Source organism: Clinocottus analis, unplaced genomic scaffold (genome assembly GCF_023055335.1).
Source record: "Clinocottus analis isolate CAN_PGR_092001 unplaced genomic scaffold, fCliAna1.0.p SCAF_7, whole genome shotgun sequence".
Classification (NCBI taxonomy): domain Eukaryota; kingdom Metazoa; phylum Chordata; class Actinopteri; order Perciformes; family Cottidae; genus Clinocottus; species Clinocottus analis.
In genome coordinates, this window is record NW_027176229.1 from 6538095 (window position 1) to 6561922 (window position 23828).

At 40.5% G+C, this 23828-nt stretch overlaps 3 protein-coding genes across 4 annotated transcripts; 1 reads left to right on the forward strand and 2 right to left on the reverse strand.

Moving 5' to 3' along the window:
• Positions 1-107: 107 nt before the first annotated feature.
• emb (embigin) lies at positions 108-4585 on the reverse strand. The gene is given in 10 exon segments (XM_068566257.1): positions 108-763; positions 858-888; positions 979-1096; positions 1672-1833; positions 2052-2188; positions 2459-2541; positions 2888-3071; positions 3167-3244; positions 4445-4540; positions 4543-4585. Coding segments are annotated over 10 exon segments (993 nt in total). The 3' UTR covers positions 108-702.
• A 1404-nt stretch (positions 4586-5989) lies between these two features.
• Positions 5990-16310, reverse strand: malt1 (MALT paracaspase 1). 2 transcript variants are annotated; one of them, XM_068605252.1, is made up of 17 exons: positions 16027-16310; positions 14823-14989; positions 14348-14469; positions 13166-13313; positions 12831-13009; positions 12328-12424; positions 12170-12217; positions 11546-11569; positions 11405-11449; positions 10111-10314; positions 9823-10000; positions 9568-9639; positions 9354-9481; positions 8896-9051; positions 7731-7888; positions 7403-7528; positions 5990-7007 (listed from the first exon to the last, which is right to left on the reverse strand). In XM_068605252.1, the coding sequence occupies exons 1-17, from the start codon at positions 16173-16175 to the stop codon at positions 6531-6533; spliced, it is 2478 nt and encodes an 825-aa protein (XP_068461353.1). In that variant the 5' UTR covers positions 16176-16310; the 3' UTR covers positions 5990-6530. The 2 variants fall into 2 exon arrangements, with proteins under 2 accessions (XP_068461353.1, XP_068461354.1); XM_068605253.1 differs by lacking the exon at positions 12170-12217.
• Positions 16311-17210: 900 nt separating this feature from the next.
• On the forward strand, positions 17211-23647 carry prlrb (prolactin receptor b). The gene is made up of 9 exons (XM_068604973.1): positions 17211-17301; positions 18873-19034; positions 19402-19534; positions 20424-20593; positions 22058-22224; positions 22375-22516; positions 22612-22708; positions 22812-22881; positions 22982-23647. The coding sequence occupies exons 2-9, from the start codon at positions 18974-18976 to the stop codon at positions 23645-23647; spliced, it is 1506 nt and encodes a 501-aa protein (XP_068461074.1). The 5' UTR covers positions 17211-17301; positions 18873-18973.
• The last annotated feature ends 181 nt before the right edge of the window (positions 23648-23828 follow it).

Sequence of the window (23828 nt, forward strand, 5' to 3'; positions counted from 1 at the left end):
AACTTGCTCTCTTCCGTATTTCTCAACAGACTTCCATGTGTAAAATTGGTGGCGTTCCCTTTAAGTGAGCTCTGTCTCCATGTCGCCGAACACAAAGGCTGTGATAGTTATTTGAGGCAGTGACTTGTGTATTTTTTATTTGCATGTTTACACAAAGTGACAGGAGCAGGATGACAACTACAAGCAGAAGTCAGGATTAGAGTGGACTATGACCTTTCTGGCAATCTTCGGACATAACTCAAACTCACAAGCATCTGCATATATGATGAAATGTTAGGCACACAACACAAAGGGTAAACTAACAAATCCTAGCAAGCACAGTATGAATGGTTACTTGGGTGCTTTTTCTTTTTTCACGATGTAAGGCACTGCTCACAGACCATAACACGTGAATAATAGAAGTAAAGAGAAGTTGAGTGTTAAGTCGTTCCTACAAAGCAAGAAATGCACTTCCTTTTTGAAAGAGGTGTGATGAGTTTCGGTTCTTCCACAGGATGTGGGTGCATGTGGGGTTCAAGATAAAAAGGTACATTCTGTACTCGACTACTTACTGTGACAGCACCGCCGATTATCAGGTGATGGTTATTGCACTTTGTTTTTGTGACCACGTATAGAATAGCAGCTGATGTGGATTTCAAGCTCCAATTGAATATCTGATGATAATTGAGATGTCGTCACAGTTTTGAAGAAGATTTGGTATTTTTAAATCTTTCGCTGTCTCATTGAAGAACTTTCCTCCGGTCCGTTATTTTCCGCCTGAGTCCTGATGAGGGAATAATACACGTACACCATTAAAAACTACAAATACATACATTAAACTTCTTTAGAGAGATCAGCATCGTTCCCATAGTACTCACGTTGTATTCATTTGGTCAGTGGTCCCATTTCCTGAGAAGAATAAGGCAGATATTTTCATGTTAAAACACAAGATGCGGTACACACAGAACACATGAAAGTATCAGAGTACGGTCTGACTACCTGCGGTGGACTTTTTCTTGGACTGACTTCTCTCGTAGAGCAGAATGGCGGCGACCAGGACGACCACCTCGATCACGATGGCAATGAAGGGCTTCAGAGGCGCCTGGAAGTTGATGACCTTCAGCAGTGCCAAAAGACGTGTTCAGATTTTTTACTCGAGAAAAAGTGACACTGCACAACAATGTAAAAATACTCCGTTGCAAATGGAAGTCCTGCATGCAAAACTATAAAGGAGTATTGTGAGCAGAAATGTACCTTCTACATATGAAGTAATACTTCCATTGTACATTATTAGATGGTTAACACTGATGCATAAGGAGCATTTTATTGTTGTAGCTGATTGAGGTGACATTAGTTTCAACTGCTTTAAACACAAGTGTGTACTTTAGTCGGGTAATTCCCAAACGTGGGTCCTGGTCACAATCATTAAAAAAAAGAGGTAGAAGAGAAGAAAAAACTAAGTTTGCATTACATGTGTATTCATTTTTAGGATTCTTCTCTATACTTTTTGTAAACTATTGGATATATTTATTCCTTTAGTTTGTTAAAATAAAATCATCTGAGAAGTTTCAAGTGTCTAGCGCTATGAAAGAAGTGAAAGTACAAATCAACCTAAACTAGATACACAAGGTACAAAATTGTACTTAATCACAGTAATTGAGTGAATGTACTTTGTAACTTTCTCCATCTGACCTTCAGCTGCACGTGGCTCATGGTGGTGCTGATGGCGTACACCGCTCCACAGTAGTACAGGCCTCCGTCAGCCTCCGTCAGGTTCTGCACCATAAGCTTGGTCTTCCTCTCTTCATTTCTGATCTCGTAGCGAAGCGGCTCTGCAGCCGCCAAGATCTGCTCCTGCAGCAAACATCAAAAATGAGAGGGGTCAGAGGTCATGAATGTGTTCTTGCATTTATTATTCAGATTCACAATCTTTCACTGGAAAAAATACACAAAACTTGTTTTAATTAGGTGAAGAATGTTATCAATACATTTATTACATTTAGACACACCTGCACAGGTGATTTCGTTTATTCAACACAAAGAGACATGAAGGCTCAGAGCTGCTCACCTACCTTGTCGGTGCCATTGGCTTTGTACCAGTTCCAGGTGTTGGGTTTCGGTTTGGATTCCTCCATTTTACATGCGATCACCACAGAGTCTCCCACATAGCTGACTATCGGTTTATCCCGCACCTCACCGATCTGTGGAGCTAAAGGACAACAAGGAAAAAGATTGTGAGAAAAGGGATCATTGTTTATCCTTAATCGTGTGCCCTTCAACCTCACTTACTCTGTGTAAATATTGATGTTCATTATGAAAGAGACTTGAGCTGATAACAATACAAATGCTGGCTGGAAAATGTAACAGAATATATATATATATATATATATATATATATATATATATATATATATATATATATATATATATATATATATATATATATACATGTTTACTCAAGAAAGGATGTTTTCTGTACCAGCCAAAACAAACTCTATTTTTGCTTCACTTCCAAACTCGCATGAGTAACTTCCGAGGCTTTCTTCACTGACGATGCTGAACCTGTAAAGCAGAAAACACAGATACAAAAGCATATTTTGTTCATTTTAGTGGTAATGTTATTTTTAAAAAGTCAGAAGATATTGTGCTTTATATTCCTGTAAATTAAATAAAGTCAAAGATTTGGGCTGCAAACTGATAAAAGGCAGTTTTGAGACATCCAGCATTAAAACATAGATTCAAGTTGTACAAAATATAATAATAGATGCATATTGTTAAGTGTTTTTTGTACATCGCGACGCACACATGCATGAATAACAATGATCAGAAGACTCAGCACACAGTGGATCAGGGTATTTGCCTGCATTTTTATAAGCTGATGGATGGAATAATGAACACGTGTACTCACACTTGCTTGAGTTTGTACTGACCGTCCTCCATCTGCACTGCGACACGGCTGTTCTCAACCTCATTCCCATCTTTCCTCCAGAACCCAGTTATGTTTGGTGGTTTGTTCTCATTACCTGTCCAGATACACTGCAGTGCCAGATTGACCGGATTCCACAGTTCAACTTTCTCCGTTTGACTTGCACCTGCGTGAAGCACGGACACGATGGGAAAATCAGAATCAACCTCACGACCGGATCAAACACTCTCTGCCATAATACTGCAATTTGAAAACGGTTACCTTTAAAAGAAACGCTCCTTTCATCTGTTGGCAGAGAACTGATGGGGACCAGCGGTGCAGGTGTTGGACCAGGTGTTTCTGGCAGGCATACAAATAGTTAACACACTCCAACTAAAAATGTATCACCAGCTGATAGTATTCACAGTAAGTGGGCTACAGTTTATGAAAAGCAAGTGATAACTTGGGTGGCTCCTCTCCTTCTTTCTCTCCTCTCTCTTCTCCTTTCCCCTTCTTTTTCTCTCCTTCTGGATAAATTAATGTCTTTCAATGCACATTAACTCTACTCCTTTCCGGGAGCCTCTGTGCTTCCTCGCCTCAATGGATTCATATTCATGTGATGTGCTGTAGCTCTGTTATGTTGCTCATTCTGGTCCCATGACATCTCTTGCTTCTGTCCATCCGGGGGGAGGGATCCTCCTCTGTTGCTCTCCCTCAGGTTTCTTCCCTTTTTCCCCTGTAAAAGGGTTTTGCTGTCTTTATTTAGGGGAGTTCTTCCTGAGCCAATGTGAGGTCCTGGGACAGGGACGTTGTGTACAGATTGTAAAGCTCGTCGAGGCAAATCTTGTTTTTGTGATTTTGGGCTATACAAAATAAACTGAATTGAATTGTTTGTTAGGTTGCACTAGTTGTTTGTTAGGTTGCACTAGTTGTTTGTTAGGTTGCACTCACTAGTTGGTTGTAATGGTTTTTCTGTGTTCCTGATACACGTTAAAAATCTCAACATTGCATTTTTCATACAAAGAGGTGCAGCCCAAAGTTATGGTAATGATGAAGGTTTATACCATATATATATATATATATATATATATATATATATATATATATATATATATATATATATATATATATGCTAAACAGAACACAAAACGGCAGGAACAAATGTAAAAATAGACAAAATAAAATCCAAAACGTTTTCCTCTTTCAATTTGCAGGCGTATCATTAAAGTCACAAGAAGAACAAATAATCTTTATATAAATTTGCCACAGCTTTATAAAGTCTTCTTTAAAATTATTCTTTATACAATTCTTTAAAAATATTTTAGTACGTAATTGTTATTGGTGTCCCTTGATAATGTCATCAAAAATACTACATAAAACAATAATAATAAAAAATGAACATTGACTGTTTGCAACTTACAATTTAAAATGTAGATACAGTAGCACATGATGGTGGAGCAATGCAATGACATGTTCTCTTACTGCCCACAAGGTTACAGACCATTTCCTGGGGAAGGTTCTCACACAACAGCATGCAGCCAACATGAAACACTCATTTACTTGTATTGATGTGTCTGCAGGAGACGAGAAGCAGGAGGATCTGAAAAAGGAGCTGCTTCCAGTAGGCTGCCATGATTATTATCCCTCTGTTCGTCCGCAGGCAGGTTTATCTCTCCTCTGTCCTCTCTCCGCCTGCTGCATCGTCGAAGAAACACCACCCGCCCCTCCCTCCTCCCACAGCTGCACAAGTGACGCAGCCAGCTTCACTTGGTGGCCGCCTCCATCCATTATTCAATCAGACACATATCTCAACACTGTGTTGCAGTGTGCTGTCCTGCACTGCGATGATGAACCCTCCCGTGCTTTGAAGCTGAATGTTGCTGTGTGGGAATACGATGTGCTGCTGGTATGTTGCTCCTGTGGGGGCTTTCGGCAAGGTCACCTTTGGTGTTATGTGGGAGGACACGACCTGCCAGCCCTCATGAAAACAGTCATGAATGGAAAGCACAACTACTACTGCTGGAGTTGGGTTGCGTTTTCGTACATTTGAGCTTCTTGAGCGTAATCCAAAACCCAAACTTTTGTTTTAGGTAGATTTTAGATAATGCACATTACACTATAGCAAGTAGATGTCAAAAAAGACAATTTTCTTGAGCAGATTTCTACAAAACTAATTTCCCATCCAGCAGTGCTTCTGCTTGTGCAGGATATTCACAGCACAAGAACCAACCCCCATGAGCAATGTTTATAATAGCAATGAGTTAAACAGCCTCATTTATATAACACACTACATCACATACCCTCCTTCAATTAAGTGTATTTGTCATCCGTTTCTTTGGTGTGCTCATATTGTTTTTGGACTATTCTTTGTTCTGTCGACATTGGCACATTTTCATTCTATATTTACACATATTTGTCAACTTCCTTTTTCATCTCTTTCCTCCTGGTTCCTTAAGTTGTTTCTCTTTCAAATAAACTTGACCTGATGTGAATAAATATTGTGTGAAACGCAACAATAGGGTGAAACTGTTCAGTTGAAGCTGTATTCTGCAGGGTTTGGAACAGACACGACTCGTGTTTGAAAGGAGATTAATTATTCATGTGTCACATTGTCTCTTTGACACAGAAATGAATACATAGTGTGCAGCAGCAGATCTTTTCAGGTCCTTTTCAGCCTATGAGGTTTTCATGGTGACCTTATTACATGCCACACATGTTACAAATGCTGTACCCTTATTTTACATTCAAGTATGGACCTCAAAACCTTCAGGTATAATGTCAATCAAGTGTGCTGTGAACCATCGAGACGTGGCTACATGAACTTGTCGGGGATAATAAAGTGAACATTGTCTTCAATCACAATACGAAACTCACTGAGTGGAACTCCTTTGGAAAGTTTCACTGTTCCCGAGGAAAAGATTGAGACTAAACAAGGATGCAAGAGAAGCTGCTGACATTCTGTGCAGAGGAGAGAACCAGAGGAAACTGGTGGAAACGAGTCCTAACAGAGAGGCCTTTACTGCCATCCTGAGGGGCACGAGATAGAAAAACAGAAGAAAAATGATTGTACGGAAAGTGGCTTGAGGTTTTTAATCCGGCGGATTTTTTTTAGCAATCACTTTCTTTCTTCTGGTTAATTACATTACGAAATGTCTTTGATATTTCCTCTGACTATAAATATTTGTTTAGATTAGTCACATAAACACATATTGCTCTATGCATATTGCTTCAACTTTGATCTTAATGCTACTTCCACCTGTGCAAAGTGGCCTCATATTCTTAAACAGACATTTTTTAAGAGGTATAATTCCAGCTCTAAAAATAAAGATTGTATAAATCTGATCTTGACAATAACCACCCAATATCTTTGCCTTTCTTCAGATAATTAATGGTAAATTGGCCTCAACAAAACACGACTGCAGCAATTATCCAAATTTACTGAAGTACACTTTTTCAGTCTTCTTCACACATATTTACACAACTCTTTAAAACGCAAGTACAAAAGTTAGTATACATACACAGCGTGTTGAGGCAACTAATGCTAATAACTGGAAGAATATAGTAATCTAAAAAAATCGTATAATGTCACAACATGGAAGAGAAAGAGCAGCGGTATTCCAGATACACTGTTAGACATGCGACGCTGTCACTGCTGCTGAAGCTGCAGACTGTTAATGAACACAGTCTGCAGCTCGTTGATGTCATCGGTCGTCTCGATGGGGATGCTGTGGCCCACTGGTGAGCTTGAGAGCACGCCAGCTGAGTCGCACGCGGGTTCATAGCGAGATTGTCCGACGTTAAAGGAATCCCCGCAGCCTCCCACTGCTCCCTGGTGCTCGTAGACGTCCAGGTAGCGGTGTTGCGGTGACAGGCGGTTGTAGTCCTGGGTCTGGTGGTACTTGTGATGGAGGTGGTGTTCCGGCCCCGGGCTGTGGCAGGGGCTGTGGGACGGGCTGTGGGGCATCAGGCAGGTCTGCAGGCAGCTGTTTCGCCGCACGGACCGGTTCAGGTCTAGTCGGGCGATCAGCGGCTTGCCAATGTTGATGCTTTTAGTCCAGTGGACAGACTCGTTATCCATGGTGGTGAAGGTGCCCTGAAGGCACACAGTGAAGACCAGCTCCTCCTGTGGGGCGTGAGGGGAGAGAGGAGGAATCGTGTTAAGAAAGTCAACGTGATCCCTTTTGTTTTTTATCACTTCTTTAATTTAACCAAACACTTTCCAGGATGGACATATTCCATATTATACTCTGAACACAAATAATGAGTAAATGAGTAAACTAGTGCCATTATCTGAAAGCAAAAACTTCTTTTTCCACGGTAGCAGCGTGGTTCTGGCCGTCGGTCTTCCTGTCAGGGCCAATCTGTGACATTTTGTACGACATTCATGAGACCCAGAGGATGAATCGAACCGACTTTGGCGATCTCCTAATGTTTAATCTACTGCCACCAGCGTGTCGCTCTGCTTATAAAGAGGTTGAAGGCTAACCCAAATACCAAAGTGTCCTGTTGAGTTTTTACCCTGAGCTTCTGCAGTGAGCTAACTCTGGTGTAAAGGCAGTGCTGAGGCAAGTTGCTGGACAGAAGGTAGATCCCCGTCTCCTCTGGGGTCTCTCTGTTCATCTCCTTAGGATCAACATCGAGGTCCTGCAGTGAGGAAAAGAAGCATGTGGCAGATTACAGTTTGCACTAACTCACAAACATATTCGCACACACTTGTGTATTTTGTGTTACCTCAAGTCGGAAGGGAAAACGTAAAGTTACCCACAATGTTTCTGACTGGTAAGACAGATGAGAAATGATGCGCTCTTTCTTTCTTAACAACCAGTGCTGATGACAACATACTGACCTGTGAGAAGTCGGTGACGTGAGCCTGGCAGAAGGACATGTCCTCTGGCTTTTTAACGATGTGAGTGTAAATGACGAGCACGTTGGAGAACTCTGCAGCGAAGCCCAACTTGATCTGAGCCCCGCAGTCAAAGTTGAGACACATACTCTCAGGGAGCTCTGGAACAACAAAGAAAAAACAGCTCCTCATGTTTCAAAAACGTCAGCCGTTTTTCATGCTCCATTCACAAGATCTCGTCGTGTCATTTAAAGAAACACAAACATTTTCACTGATGTCTTTTTTGTAACAGGGTTCTAAAGATTAACTTGTATTTATTGATTCATCATCAGACACATCCACATTGTGTGTGTTTGTTAAACTTCAGTGTTTTGTGTTTGCCTGCACATCCAGTAGGGGTGGTTTACAGAATATATTTCTATAAATGTGGAAAAAAAAAATTAAAATCCCTCCTTTGTACAAACAGTAAAATTACAAAATACAACAAAACTGCTTTCTTTCCTAAATGAGCTCAGTTGCTTTTAAACTTGCGTGTTAATTTACACAAAAAGTCACAAGAAATAGGAAAGTCCCCGAATTTTAAAATGTTATAAAGCAGTGATTCCCAAGCGGAAAGTTGTGATCCCTCAACCTGCCTCAAGATAAATCACATAGATGATTCAAGGGATACACATTAAAATAAACAAAAAATTCACAAAGTTCTGACTTCTGGATACTTCCACCGTTTCATGGCTCTAAAAATCCCTCAAAATAAATAACTTGTCTTTGGTTGAACGGAGGCCATAACCTGGAATAAGAGGGTCACAAGTTGACATTATTTAATTTAATTGGGTCACAAGCCGCAACAAATGGGAACCACTGTAACCTATTTCATCTGCTTGGAATCAACCGACTGGAAGAAATGTTATTTTCCTCACTGGCTTCTCTATAAGCAAATATTTACCAGCTGCTGGAAGAGGTGATAACGCTGTCACTCTTGTGTGGTTGTCTTGGGAAGCCCCCGTGTGTGTAGCAGAGGAAGTACTGTGTGTTTAATCAGCATTAACCAAAGTCAATATTTGCCTGAGCGTGCAATATAGAGCTGCAGTGTGTTAATGGGGGCTTCCCAGCCCGGTGGTGACAAGGGCTAACTAAACATTTAAAAATCCAGTTTGCGTTGTGAACTCACCGTGAGCCTTTGCCCACTGGAGGCTGCGAGCGTGAGCGTGAGCGAGATCGACGCTGTCGCCGGGCAGGATAGGATCAGTCAGCGCTCTCCTCTCCGACAGACTGCTGCGGATCTCCAGAGCCTGCTTGCCCTTCGTAGCATCAAACTGACCCATGTCTGCGCACGGAAGTGTGACAGAATTGTGATATAAATAATGCAAAGCGCACTACATGTGAGCTATTTTAGCCTTCTATTGAGAAATGAACTGAAACACAGTATCAGTAAAACTATCAACTTCTTTACCAAACCACTGCAAAATGTTTTCTTAAATGTCACGGTGACCAAATAAACTTTTCAGTCACAAATAAATGTAAAGAACTCACGACGACAGCAAATAATAGCAATTCTGCACATGTGACATGAATAGTTTTCAGTCTTTCTTTCAGGGCCACATGTGTTGTGTTTCATTCCTCTCTCACCCTCAGCGACTCTGTCCAGCACCACGGTGATCTTCTCATCGTCGAGGAGCCGCCTCTTCAAAAACTTGACAAACACGCCGTTGGTGAAGCCGCTGGAGCTCAGCTCGAAGGCCTCGGCATCCTGGCACCTGAGCGGCCAGAAATAGAAGATATTCTTGAAAATAAAAAGTGCAATACATTTAGTTTGGAATTATAATTGATGACGTAAGCTTACGTAGCGTATCCGAACACGATGTTTGCCGTGACCCTCAGGATGTTGTTTGGAGCGCTGTCATCGTGAAGATTCCTGGGGAAAAAAAGATTCAAACCACCATTTCATCTGAACCTTACCCCCCGACTCATGGCTGCTTTTAATGTTGGTGACATACATAACTTGTTATACTCTTCCACTTTCACGTATTTTTAACTTCTCAATATACGACCAACAATTGAAACGTAATAAACTTGCAGGAATGAGCTGCTGACTCACCTCTTCCTGCACATGTCCAGCAGGAACACATTGAGGCCCGTCTCCTTCTCCTGCATCAGTTTCAGGATGCTCTGCACACACAAACAGTTGGCCGACCGGTACGGGTTTGGTGCGTCTACCGGCACCATGAAACTGTTGCCATAGTTCTCATAACCGTGACCGGCGTAGTACAGCAGACCTAAAGAGGGAAGCGAGTATTTGAATCACCCAAAACTCAAATTCTGTGAGCATTTCTTAATCTACGTCAGGCTAGAACAATCCCCCGGGGTTGTACAAATCCCAACGTGCCATAGACTCCCTTGTGAAGCAGCAACAGGAACTCGTCGACAGCGTTTCTCATCTCCGACTCGGTGAGGTCGAGCAGTGAAACCACCTGGAAGTTTAGCTGGCGCAGCAGGTTCGTGAGGTCGTACACGTCGACCATGGGAGCTTTGAGCTGCGGGTGGTTTCGGTAAGACAGGTTACCGATGAGCAGGGCCACTTTGTCAGTTGCTGTGAGAGGACACGACGCAGGAGGAAACCATACCGTTAGACAATGCAAGGGGACAACAACTCATCTCTTTGAGAAGTGAACCGGACATTTTAAATAACTTTCAAGATAAGTCAAGTCAACTCTGCTGCAAAGTGCCAAATTAAGACAATCTTTTTATGGAGCTTTAAAACTGGATTATTAAAGAATAGAGACCAAGACATGGACTAAGCAAGTTAATTAATATCTACAAAGTGAACATGTCACTGCCCTCTGAGGACACACTATGTTAGGTGTTTTTCTTGTTTCTTATTGGCTGGTCTGTGATGAACTAATATCAACTGTCACATGAACTGAAAGCAGCACAGACAGAACCTTTGTCGAGGCCCATGGGTGTTTGTTTTTCTTGCAGCTATCAGGGGAATTGAATGGACTCTACACTACACAGTCAGTTGTATGTTTGTGCGCCCGGCTGGTGAAGTTTGTTTTGATTTTTCTGCATGGCACACTGATCAATCTCAATGTGTTTCATCTCAATTAAATGCATGATTTTTGTTATGTTTTTTTGGTCTTTAATATCAGACACACACTTACATGTTGCAGCAGGAAGAGAATCCCCCACCAGTAGGTCAGGCAGTACAAATCACAATTAAAGAGAACTATAGGCAGGAAGTGGGTCATATTTCCTAATTTCAGACACAATGGGCATGTATCGCGTTTAAATGTCATTGCCAGCCTGCTTGGGAATTTCTTTTTCTGGAGACCGTCGGAGAGATGTTGATTAAACTCTGTTGGTATTTTGTTGGCTATAACTATCTGGTGTTGTTGGATTTTATTATGCCGTTAAGTGTTATTTTGTACACATGTTTAGCTGCTGACATCACATATTACAGGAAAGCTATAAATATCACATCTTTATTTTGGTGTTCATAGTGGGAGAGAAACTGACAGCAGATCCGGACAAAGTCCGTCACAGTATCAACACAGTTGACATATACTGTGGAGAAACTGCATCAGCAGCCGTATCTATCACAAAAATACAGCAGAGAACATGGCAATCACATTTGAACAATTCACCAATTCTTGCATAAAGATGTGCTAAAAGACACGTACCATGAAGTTGTTCTGGGACATTATTCAGGAAAAATTCACTGGATCCTAAAATTGCAATGTCAAAATAAAAAGAGCTTATTATAGCAAGTTATGTGTCCTAATGGATATGTATAATTAATTGATGAATGTGATCACTCTTACCTCCTCCAATGGCGTAAACATCGTCTAGAAATCAGTAATAGAAATATGTTACGGTCATACAAGATGAGCATGTTTACGTCTACGATGGAACAATATTTGAATGATTCAGGAAAGAATAATTAGTTAAAGGGAAGTTAAACTTCGCAGTTAGTGGTCATGCAATTGAATCAACTAATTATCATGTTTAATAGATTAAGGGTGGTGTCATTCTGTGGTTTCCTTATTGTCAACTAATCCCATAACAAATGGGTTAATCCGTCTCTCAATGCCGTCCAGCTTCCACGAGTTCAGGTCACTAATATATGTTTTAATTTACTTTAAACAAATAGTAGAGCAGGATAATGTTGATGGATCAATTAATTGTTTGTTTCGGTGTTTTCTTTTGTTGACAATAAGACAGATATAGAAGACAGCCTCCCTTCGTCTAAAATTGATTGAAATGAATTACATGAATCCAAAATGCATGCGAAGCCTCGAGATCGAACCCTGTCAACTTTATTCTGGTTAGTGTTTATGTGACAATAAACCAGATGATGACCCACATGCAGTTTAAAATTGAAATATGCATGCTAGTTGTTATGCTACCACCATTTAAAACACCATGCGCAGTGCTTTCAACTCTACCTTCAGAGCACTCCATTGCCTCTGAAATCTGGACGGATATCCTCGGTGCTTTCAGCCAAGAGCAGAGCAATTAGTCACTCATAAGACATAACGACACAGGAGCTGGTTTTACTGGACTGCAATTACGTATCAAAACATTTACTGAAGTATTAACATACCGATCACAACGTCAACTTCATTGGTCCACATTCTCTCAGTGCTGCTGCTGATCTCACAGCGATACCTGCCGTGGTGATCCTGCATCGAGTGAGGAATCTAAAAACACAAATGAAGCTCTAGCGTAAGTTCAGACAGGAAGAGCATCCCCTCACGATAGGCTCGTAGGCCTCTGCCTCACCAGCGGCACACGTTCTATACGTTCAATAGAAGCTGGCGCCCCAGCCAACAGAGTCCCACTCTCTTCATCTCTTCACAGCTCAATCTCAAATCTCCTCGTTGAGTTTAAGCGCCAAATTAATTCTGTCTAACCCATGAACGCATCATCGAGCGTAATAAACATTAACTACTAATCTTTCACTGTCTCTTCTGATTGAAATAAGTCAGATGCTTTGTGCCTCGAGACATCCGACAACTTTCAGCAGAGAAAAAAGACTCCACACAAGAGGCAATAAAGTTTTTGAAACAGTAAGAGCACAAATCTTCTGGAGCGAGCTCTCCTCACCATGTGTTTCCTCTTTGTGGCGTTGGGTAACGGGACTCCATTTCTGTGCCACTGGTATCGAGGGATCGGCCGTCCCACGGCTCCACACTCCACCTGCAGGGTTTCCCCAACATGTATCCGCTGGGACTGAGGCTGGATCACCAACTTCAGCCGACCCTCTAAGGAATGATAACTCAGCCCTGGTAGTGGAAGAAGAGGAGACAATATTAATGCATTATCGGCTTAACTCTCAATGGTAGAAGCAGTAGAGTCAGGGGTTCAATTCCCACAGGAGGCACTTGTCCTGTCCCTCAACTGGTGCAGATACGTAGATTTAAACACCTACAATATCTTACCGCATGACACTGTGACATTCAGGACGTCCACCTGAGCCCACTGGCTGAACTCAAAAGTATCTCCGCAGTTGACCCTGCAGATGTAAAAGCCAGCGTCCTTCAGATGGACTGGACTTATCACCAGGTCTGAGGAGAAGCTGTTCGGCACCTGAAGTTGTGAAAATGAGAATCACATAGACCAGTATGCAAAATGTAATACTATCACATTTCAAGAAGAATGCCCCCACAACACAAAGTCCCATCTTTAAAACACACAGCAGTCTAACTCTGGTTTCAGGTAATTAATAAATATGTGGATGTACGTACATTTTCTTTCTTTTTTGTTCTTTTAGATCGACAGCTCTGAACTGGTTTCAGATGCAGAGTGAGTAAGTTGACAATGTGAACTTCACTATTTGTTGTCCAACATTTATATATAATACACCTTTGTTGGCTGTAATGTGAGTATTGTGTTATATGTTTAAGTTAGGAACACCTGCAGGAAAGTAAGGATGGGTGAGAATCTGAATTGTTTTGAAGCCAAGAGGTCATGCATCTCACATACATTTTTACAATGCAGGAAGAAAAATGCATGTAATGGTCCTGAGATGCTGAGATACTCTATATTGATCGCTTCTTATATTTAAGTTATTGGGTTTCTTTCTAATCTTTGAGTGCATTTGCTAAATGTTTAAGAGGAAATGATATATTTGCACAGGACGTTTAGTTATGTCCACATCATGGACTGATAAAAACATAATATAGATGTAATTTTGAATCTGGGAATGCAAGTAGATCTACTTGAGTAACAGCATATCATCTTTTCTATCTTGATATAAACAGACCATTCAGATGCAGTGGTTAAGATGTACCATGGAGTCACGTGTATACGTGCCACATATTGAATTTCTGAGGTATGAAAATAGAGAAGTAGTGTTAAAGAGGCGTTCAAGCCCAGACTCGTAAAGTTTTCCCTGGAAATTACACTTTGAGCTCTGAAGCTGTTTTAGTGAATACATTCTCGGGCTACTGATGCACAGTGGTACAACTTTAACACAAAATACTGATTTTAGTAATGATTAATGATAGTAATGATTGCATCTTACTTATGAAAACATCTCACACAGCAGAAACAAAGAGGTTCATCACAAACAACTTCCTTTAAAGCTGGAAGTGTGTGGATGGACAAGAGTCGTAGCTCACCTCTTCCTTGCTCTTGAACCACTGGTACTGTACTGGAGATTTGCCCACAGCGTGGCAGCTCAGGCGAAGATTGTGTCCAGATATAAGAGCCACCGACTGGGGCTGAATGAGTATCTGCAGGGCTGTACGTTTAGGAGGATTTCACACTGAGTTCACACTTTGTCTTAGATCGTCACACTGGTTTTAGACTGTATCTGTGGCAAAGATGTTACATATCAAAATGGCCCAATTGGGTTACAGGTGGTGTGGTTTCTTAAAGTGTTTCACTGCTTACCGCTGTACAAATACCATAATTCTTGAGTATTCACGTAAACACAAGTTTCGAGTTAAACTGACTATGAGTTGAATGGCAACGTTCTGTAGGTGTCCGCACCATGAAGTCAGTCATGAAATCCATTTCACACAAAACACAGAACAAAGACTGCCTACTTTGGATATGTGAGAACTTGATAGCCTGGGTGCACTTTTTTCATACCTGATGGTTTCAGGCACTGCAGGACCTCTGAGTTGCCCAGCGTTTGAAGGTAGTCAACCAGGTGACCCGTTGTGCAGCCTCGCTCTCCCATCAGCCTCAGCAGCATGCGGCTCGGGCTTCCCTCCAGCTCCAGCACCTTCAGAGAGCACATCTCCATGTCGCCTGAGCTGGAGAACGATTCAGGAGATTGACAGCACGTCACATTTCAGACATCAGGTTCACCTTTATTGGACAATAGTTTGCCTCAGGTTGTCGATGGCTCACAATATATTCATGTACATTGATGGGTAGATACAAATCCAGATCTACAACTTCACAAAAAATAATCAAAACATAAACATGTATACTTATACATGGGCAAAGACAGGAAATTAAATGGATGGATTCAAGTGCTATTTTCAATTTTTTATCTTGTAATCTTGAGTATAAATACAATTATGATCTCAAAATAAAAATAGTGTAAACATTCACAACGCAAGACTGGAAACTGACTAAATAAAAAGACTAAATCTATGTCAATGTTAATATTTCCTGATGTTATTAAAAATGCTTGTTTACATTTGTACACACATCTTTTTGTATACCTTTGTTGTGTGTGAACCTTTTCTCTCTAATTTGTCCAATATATATGTGAAACATACCTTTAATGCTTACAGTAAAAAAAACAAAAACAGATTGCATTTTCATTTCTGTGGCTTGTGTTACTGAACTGGATAATCCTGGAAGCACAGCATCTCATTTCATCTCAGAGCAGTGCAGACCGAGACATATTACATGGATTGCATCAGTCATTCATCTGTTCTACACATATATGTATCAATATGCATTTGCATCTACTGAGAGAAGAGTATGAAAATCTATTACATCATACTCCTTCCTGTGAGAATATATTTTAGAAATAGTTATTTAACATCCAAGGCTGTAAAAACATCCCAGCATCTTGCCACTGCATGCATAACTTTAATAACTTAACTTGCACTAGCCAAACCAAAGTACAGTTACTACTGGGAATATTCAATTCTAAAATGTACAGTGTATTACATACATATTATGTACTATGGTCTCACTGTTAGTTTTTAGAGAAGGCCTCTATGAATCTATACCTTCTCAGAAAATAGACATTTCACAAGTAATAACATTGTTTTAACAACAATAACATTGTGATTCATACGGTTTACAGTCTGACTTCTTAACTCCAGCCTACCTGACTTTAAACCGCCTGTCGTTGCCGACTATCTCTCCAAGTTTTCGCCATCCTTTATCGCTGGATTTGTCCAGCACCTCGCAGAGCTTCTTCACCACCGGCTCCTTCAACAGGTTGATCTTCGCGGACCGGTCCAAAGAGTCCGACATGGCGGCAGCAAGAAAGCTTTACCTACAAACGCCTGACTCTCAGACTTCAGTCACTGGCATCATGACACTTTACAACATGTCACTTCAAGAAAAATGTCTACTTCCTGGAAGAAATTGTAAAGGTAATATAGATACGCCTACTACACAGAGTTGGTTTCGCGCTGCACGGAACTTTCGGCTTTCTTTGTCAAAGACTATGTATGGGTCAAGATAACACACCGTAAGTAAACGTTTTGTTTTTTAAATGCCGCACAACTGAACCTTGAAGTGGAGAATTCAGAGTTGAACATGCATTTCACTATTAAAATGTTTTCATTCTTTCAATAGTTTACACAACGTTCAGATGAGGGGAAACTGTAAATACCTTTAAATAATAGTAGGCAACGTTGGCACGGCACACTGCATTCTGGGTAGTGTTCTCCATGTTTTAGGATTCCCATTGTTGTTTTCACTCATTCATTTATTTTGACCATAAGCAAACATCAATTACAAACACAAAACACAATTTCCAGGTGCTCCAATCTTTCAGTGAGTAATGAGGAAGATATACATAAAATACATAAAAGTCGGTGAATTAAAAAGAATGCAAAAAAAAAACATGTTAAAAAAAGATGAAAGCTTAAAAACGAATTACTCAAAATAAAAGCCAGAAATTCAAAAGATAGGTCTTTCATTTTCTTTTCTTTTTTAAATACAGAGCGATGTTGCTTGTATGATAGTATTGGTTTTAGTGTAAAGGAAGACAAACAAAAGAAAACACAAGAGCAAGTTATTATTCACGAAACAACAGAACGATAGTATGGATAAAAAAATTCAAAAAAACTTGATGGTTTTCAAAAGGGAGACTAATTCAATTTTTTAAGCTTCAAGTATAACAAGAAACATCTGTATTTCCCAAAGTAAGACTGTTAATAATGTATTCTATCAATCAGGCAAAAGTCAGACATCTTGAAGCGGCTGTGATCTTTGTCTGTACTCAAGTGAGAAAGTCGTGACGACACAGACGCCTCCCTTCATAACAGGACATCTGTCTCCCTCAGGTCGCATCATATCGCGTCGGACGCAGGTGTGAAAATATTGTCTGTGGTCTTGTTATGAATGAAGAGGACTACATTGTCCTGACTAGGTGAGTGAACACCAGAGCTGTAATAACAAAACATGTGTACAGGAGTTGGCATATATGCGTCTCCACGTAGTTAGCAACTAACTTAACTTAATTAGTTTTATTAAGCATATGCTCGCAATTAGGTCAACAAGGACGAAACACAACATGAACACAAATTCGTGCAAGGAAATGCAAAAACTTGTCATGAAACGCATTAGGTTTAATGCCCTTGAGCTACTAAGCGTATATTTAAAGGAGTGTATTGTATTCATGTTCTTCATACTGTGTATGGTGAAATAATTTTGTACAACATCAAAAAACAGATAGAAACATCTTAAAAGGATGGAGTCAGTAGTTTGTATATGTTAAAGTATTACATAAAGTATCACACGACTGGGTTGCCTTTCAATTAATCAACTATGGTATTGTCATGAGATGTTATAATTTCTGTGTTATGTCGTGTACCCAAGCTACTGTATATTCCAGTCCTATTGTAAGTGCTACAACACAGAATAATACAAGAATAATGGTACAGAATTTCCGTATGTGTCTTATAATAAATTGGTGTATTTTATCTGTTTTTCGTAAAGATTATAAAAATGTAGGATTTGTTGTTTAGCTTGTTTCCTAGATTGTATATTGTTGTCTCACTACAAATGAAAGATAATTATTCCAAATTATATTACACTCTAGTCTTTTAGATGTGTTATTAGTTGAATAATATTACAGTAGCTGTGAAGTATTAGCCCCAGCTGAGTATAAAGCTTTTTAGCTTCAAGTTCTGCCATTTGCAGAATTAAGAAATAGGCCTCATCTGGATCCGTCTTGCTCAAGCTACCATGTTACACATGTTACAACTCGTCCTGAAAAGGTGTCGCAGTCTGACACTGGGTTTGCTGTCACTATGGTTATTGTAAAAAAAAAAAAAAACAAGGCAAGAAACAGTGAAAAAATACTACTCTCTTTGTGGCATCCTATAAATCACAGGCTGGAGAAGGCTTTCCCTCTGCTCCTCATTTGACTTATTGTATTGCAAATCAACGTTGCTACAAACATCAGGGAGTTTGAACCAGGGAGCATAAATCTGTAGCGCTCACTTTGAGCCAATCAGTCACACTGAAGTCAATTTCAAACAGGTCCAAAAACCGTCAGAAGATAGGCACAAGACTCTGTGCTTTGTGTGTTTGAAATTCATTTTGGCAATGAACATTTAAGACAATATATTTCTGAACTGAAGATACAAGGTTTGATTTTACATATTTAACACAATATCACCAAACAGCTGAATCCTCTTCACGGTTTATTTTGGTAAACCCTCTTTCCTTTTGGAACTGGCCTCACCTTTGATCAGTCTTTGTCAAGTTTTTTACTTATTTTTTTATACTTATTGACCCATTTTTCCCATTTTGTTGCAGATCTCTTCTTTAATACAAGTGTTGCTGTCAGTCAAGTTATAACGTTCTTGTAAATTCTCCCATACTTTATATAGTATTGTACATTATTCAATTATCATGCAATGATTGTCCGTAGTTGTCAGCTACAACATGTTTTGGTTGCGCTCATTGTTTTCCCTTCATATCTCCTTGTTTTAGGTCAAAACAAGACACACGGTTTATATTACCTCATTAACCACAAGCTGGGGATGCCACGCCCTCTTTTGGGGCAAACAGTGTGACAGACAGTCAGTCCCAGGATGAGGAGAGATGTTGGGCTGGCTTTGCTCTGGCTGCTGTCTGCAGCGGTAGAGTCCAACAGTAAGTTGGAAGACCTGAATTGTCATGTTGTTTCATAGACCTAGAATTGCAGACAGTTTTATATCTCTTCGTTTGGAGATCTGCCTTTGAGATTTCTTTAGTGCTCACAGCATTGAAAAATAAACTGTACATCACTGCTCAAAGGATATGTTTTCTCATTTTCAAAATCAACCTTGAGGAAGAAATCTTAGATATGCATACTTCAAACCACGGGCAGTTTAAACACAAAAACATTATATCAAGTGTAACTAGTTCCCATTCAAGTTAAGGTTCAACTTGTTGTTTATGCCAACATTTCTCTTTTCTATCATACTAGTGCTAAATATGAGAGATTAGAAGCTGATATGTGTTCGTCACGTGTTGCCAGGCATTTCTCCACCGGGGAAACCCGTCCTGCTCGGCTGCAAGTCGCCTGAGAAGGAGACGTTTACCTGCTGGTGGGAGCCAGGCTCTGATGGAGGGCTGCCCACTGCAAACCGTCTGTATTACGAAAGAGAAAGGTCATTTCTAAGATTCGTTTTGAACTTCATTTTCATTTTGTGAATTTCTATTTTTGCCTTTATTCAACAGGTCACAGTAGAGATGAGGGAGATAGAAGGGAACAAAGAATAGAACCAGGGTTACAATCACATTTTGTCTTAACCTCTAGGCCGCCAGATGCCCCATTAAGAGCTAATCCCCCATACTGAGAGCAAGTGGAGGTAAAGCTCTTGTTATTATTAGTTGTTTAATGTTGTACACGGGTGGAAAAACACCGTCTCTCTTGTTCCCACACTTATGCTCAGTCATCTGAGCACAAATCTGTGTTGCCATGCAAGAAAACCTGCTGACTTCAAATGCTTCACCTGCGTGACCTTCACTGGCAGTGGCATGGGTGAAAAAGTGCCCAAACCGATTTTTAGCATCAATAGTTTCAAGGATCGTCAGCGTCAGTTTGGTTTCAATCTGAAACTACTAGATGCATTGCCATGAACTTTGTACACACATTCAAGGTTCCCAGAGGATGGATCCTCACTAGTGATCCCCTGACTTAATCATCAGCATGTCAGCGTTTTAATTGTGAGCATGCTAGCAAGCGTCTGTCAATCAGCTGTGCCTACGTATAGCCTCACAGAGCTATAATACATTTAATGTCAAGTTTGATTAGAAAATCCGATCATGACATGTGTTATCAGCTTGCAGTGATCATTAGAAAAGAGTCAGGCATGAGATGTCCACGCAGTTTCCCCACTGACCAGTCCAGCCCTGTGCTTGTTTATTGAATCTCAACATGTCTTTACTGCCCACGGCACAGTTTCACAATGCAGACTTTGTCGTATATGCATGTAAGGAAAATGCCCCGAGCAGTGTTTGCTGGTCAGTTAAAGGTCATCTTTTGTCTTCTCACAGGTTGGAGGGAACGCATGAGTGCCCGGACTATCAGTCGGCAGGAAGGAATTCCTGTTTCTTTGATAAGAAACACACCTCCATCTGGGTCGACTACTACCTGACGGTGATGGCCTCCAATGCTCTCGGAAATGCCACTTCAGAGCCTTTTAAGATGGAAGTCATGGAAATTGGTAAGTTTTCTTTCCTGTGGGTTTAGCTCTTTATTATACTACTTAATGCACTATGCCTAAACAAGTAGGGACCTCTATTTGACTTTATCATGGATCATTACAACATGAAACCACAGTATTTGTGGTTAGGTTTTTCAAACACCAATCAAATGACTCAATGACTCTCTCCAAATTACTGCCAATAATGAACAATAACTTAATCTGCTTAAATTAACGGTGTTTTCCTGTCACACTAGGAGTGATAAACTTCAAACCTTTGACCACCCCTCAATATGTGTATTTATTAAAGTAGAAGACAGCAGACAACAGAAAGTTATCTGTATTGATTCAGCTAATGATTGGCAGAGTTCAGTAAGGAGTAGAAAAGTGCTGAATGGCCGACACGAGGCAAAATTGAACAGAATGAGGCGGAACTGGTTTGGAACTGGTGCAAAACGTGGCTACTGCCTCGGATCAAGTTTCACGGCTTTTGTTTTGTTCTGCAGGCATGTACATGTGATCACTATGTACTGTACTTACAATAGCCTCTACGGTGTATGAATCAGAATACAGTCCCATGTCAGAAAAAAAGTAACTCCACTAAATTAGATTTTGAGCCAGGGACCTAAACCCACTTTGCATTTTTTTCAGTTTTAGTAAAGACACTATCAGACCCTGGATCTACTGCACAAGCCCCCGCGTCAATGTTGGTCTGTTGTTTGGTCCACCAGTTTGTTCGAAATGGAAACATCTCAGACTGAACTATGGACTGGATTGATATGACATTTTGCACAGACATTCATGATCCCCAGATATGAACCTTCTGTCTTTGATGACCCCCTGACATTTCTTTTCACTTATCAGCTGAAATGTCAACACATATTGGATGGATTACTTTGAAATTCGGTACATACATTCCTATCTGTCTATAGAAGAATGGCAATGGCACTGCAAAAATTTAAATCTAAGTAAGATGAAATATCTTAAATCAAGGCATTATACGCTTGTTTTTTGATTGACAAGATATTTCTTCTTATCAGGCAGTTTTTATGTTAGAGCATTTTACTTGTTTCCAGAAGTCTTGGCAAGTCAAATTTTCCTGTTCTGTTGGCAGATAATTTGTCTTATTTCAAGTAATATTTCCCTCATTTTATTACTTTTTTTTCTTGTTTTTGGAAGCTGAATTTTTGCAGTGGGCTTTTTGGCTGTTGCCATCATCGGTTTGACATTTTAATTTCTCCAATACTTTAGTTTATGACAGTCAGATACCAAACTAGTGCCAGCATCATCAGCCTCAGCGAAAGGTTGATCTTAGTGCTGATAAAAAAAAGGGAAAAACTAAACAAAGATGGTGAACACGATAGACATTATACTTGTGAAACATCAGCATTGTTGATGTGAGCATATTAGCATGATGATGTTACCACGTAGCTCAATACACTTCTAGTATGGCTTTGGGCTCAGTGTCTTTTTCTGTCTCGACAGTGAAGCCCGATGCTCTTGAAAATGTGACGCTGCTGGTGGAGGAGAGAGAGGACAGTCCATATCTTCACGTCAGATGGGAGCCTCCCTCTAACACCGATACTAAGTCTGGCTGGGTCACCGTTAAATATGAACTGAGAGTCCGACAAGACAACAGCAACAAGTGGACGGTGAGTTTGAGATGTTGTATTCCTAGTTCGCACATAAACAGTATGTTCCACCATCAGTAAATCAGTGTTCAGATAAAATAAATGTATTTGCATCTAGTTTGATCTTAATCTGGGTAAGAGGCCAACGTGGTTTTTGTTTTGTTTCTCCAGGAGTACACGTCAGGTACACAAACTCATTTCAGCCTGTACAGCATCAGTCCCGGGGTGGTGTACACGGTTCAGGTGCGCTGCAGACTCGATCACGGCTCCTGGAGTGAATGGAGCAACTCCACCTGTGTGAAAATCCCAAACTGTAAGTCCCAGAACTTATTGCAGAAGATCTTTAGCTTCATGATTGTGCAGCAGCAAGTACTAATAATCAATGAAAATGTTTGTTTTTTTATTTAGATAATCAGAATGGGAGACCATTTTGGATAATGGTTTCTTTCCTCTCTGCAATTCTACTAATAACAGTAGTGTGTGTCTTGGTAACGAAGAGGAAATCGTATGTATCTCCCGCAAGGAAACAAACAAAAAAAATATATATTCATGTATATATATATCACTCATTTAAAGTTAAGATAACTCAGGATTCACTTTCTTTTCAGCTTGAAGCAGTACGTTCTGCCACCTGTTCCTGGTCCAAAGATAAGAGATGTTGACGCTCAGCTTCTCAAGGTAACACTGAAGCTGCTGTGTTTTTCCAACAAATCCAAAAAGTTGCTTTGGACTTGATAGTGGTCCGGTCCTACTATCATTGATTAACTCTAACTTCCAGAGTGGGGGATCTGAAGATGTCGACAATGCCCTGATGGTCAACCCGAGCTTTCCTCCTATCGTGGCCTGGAAGGACCAAATGGAGGAGTACCTAATTGTGACTGAAAGTGATGATGGGCTTCCCTCCAATTCTCAAAAAAGGAAGAAAAGCTTAATTATTTCCGCTGGCTTCCATTTAGACTTGAGGAAAATCTCTTGTGAGGAGACAACACCATGCCAAAACGACTGGGAAGAGGCTGAGAAAAGAAATCACGAAATGGATAGCTTTGAAGTCGATAACGCCATCAAACCCTTCGCAAACAGCGGCTATGTGGATATTCAGAGGCTTGTGGAAAACATACAGGTGGACTACAGCAGAGTGAAAGAGGGGAATGGTGACAATAATGTCATCTGCAAGAAAGAAAACGTCCCATTTGAGAGCTCTGGCTACATTGATGTTCCGATACAAGCGAACATACCAGAGGACTACAGCAGGGTGAAGAAGGTGGACGGTGACAATACGGTCATCCTGCAGACACAACATGCGCCAGTTGAGACCTCCAGTCGAGAGAAGAGAAACTACGACACAGACTGTGAAGACAAGAAGACAAGGAAAACGATTATGTGCACAGAACTCATCGAAAGTGGATATGTAGATACCATCCACGCAGCATCAAATATAGGATGACTTGCCGTGGCAGACGTTCATGTTCGGATGAATCTGAAGGACTTTGGTGATCCTGTCCACTTGGACTCAAGGATGAAGGGATTAGAATTTGGTGGTCAATGGTCACCGTGAACTCACAAAACACTTATGTGTCCATAACTCAAGGATTTCATTTAATAGACACGCGTATCTAATCAAATTA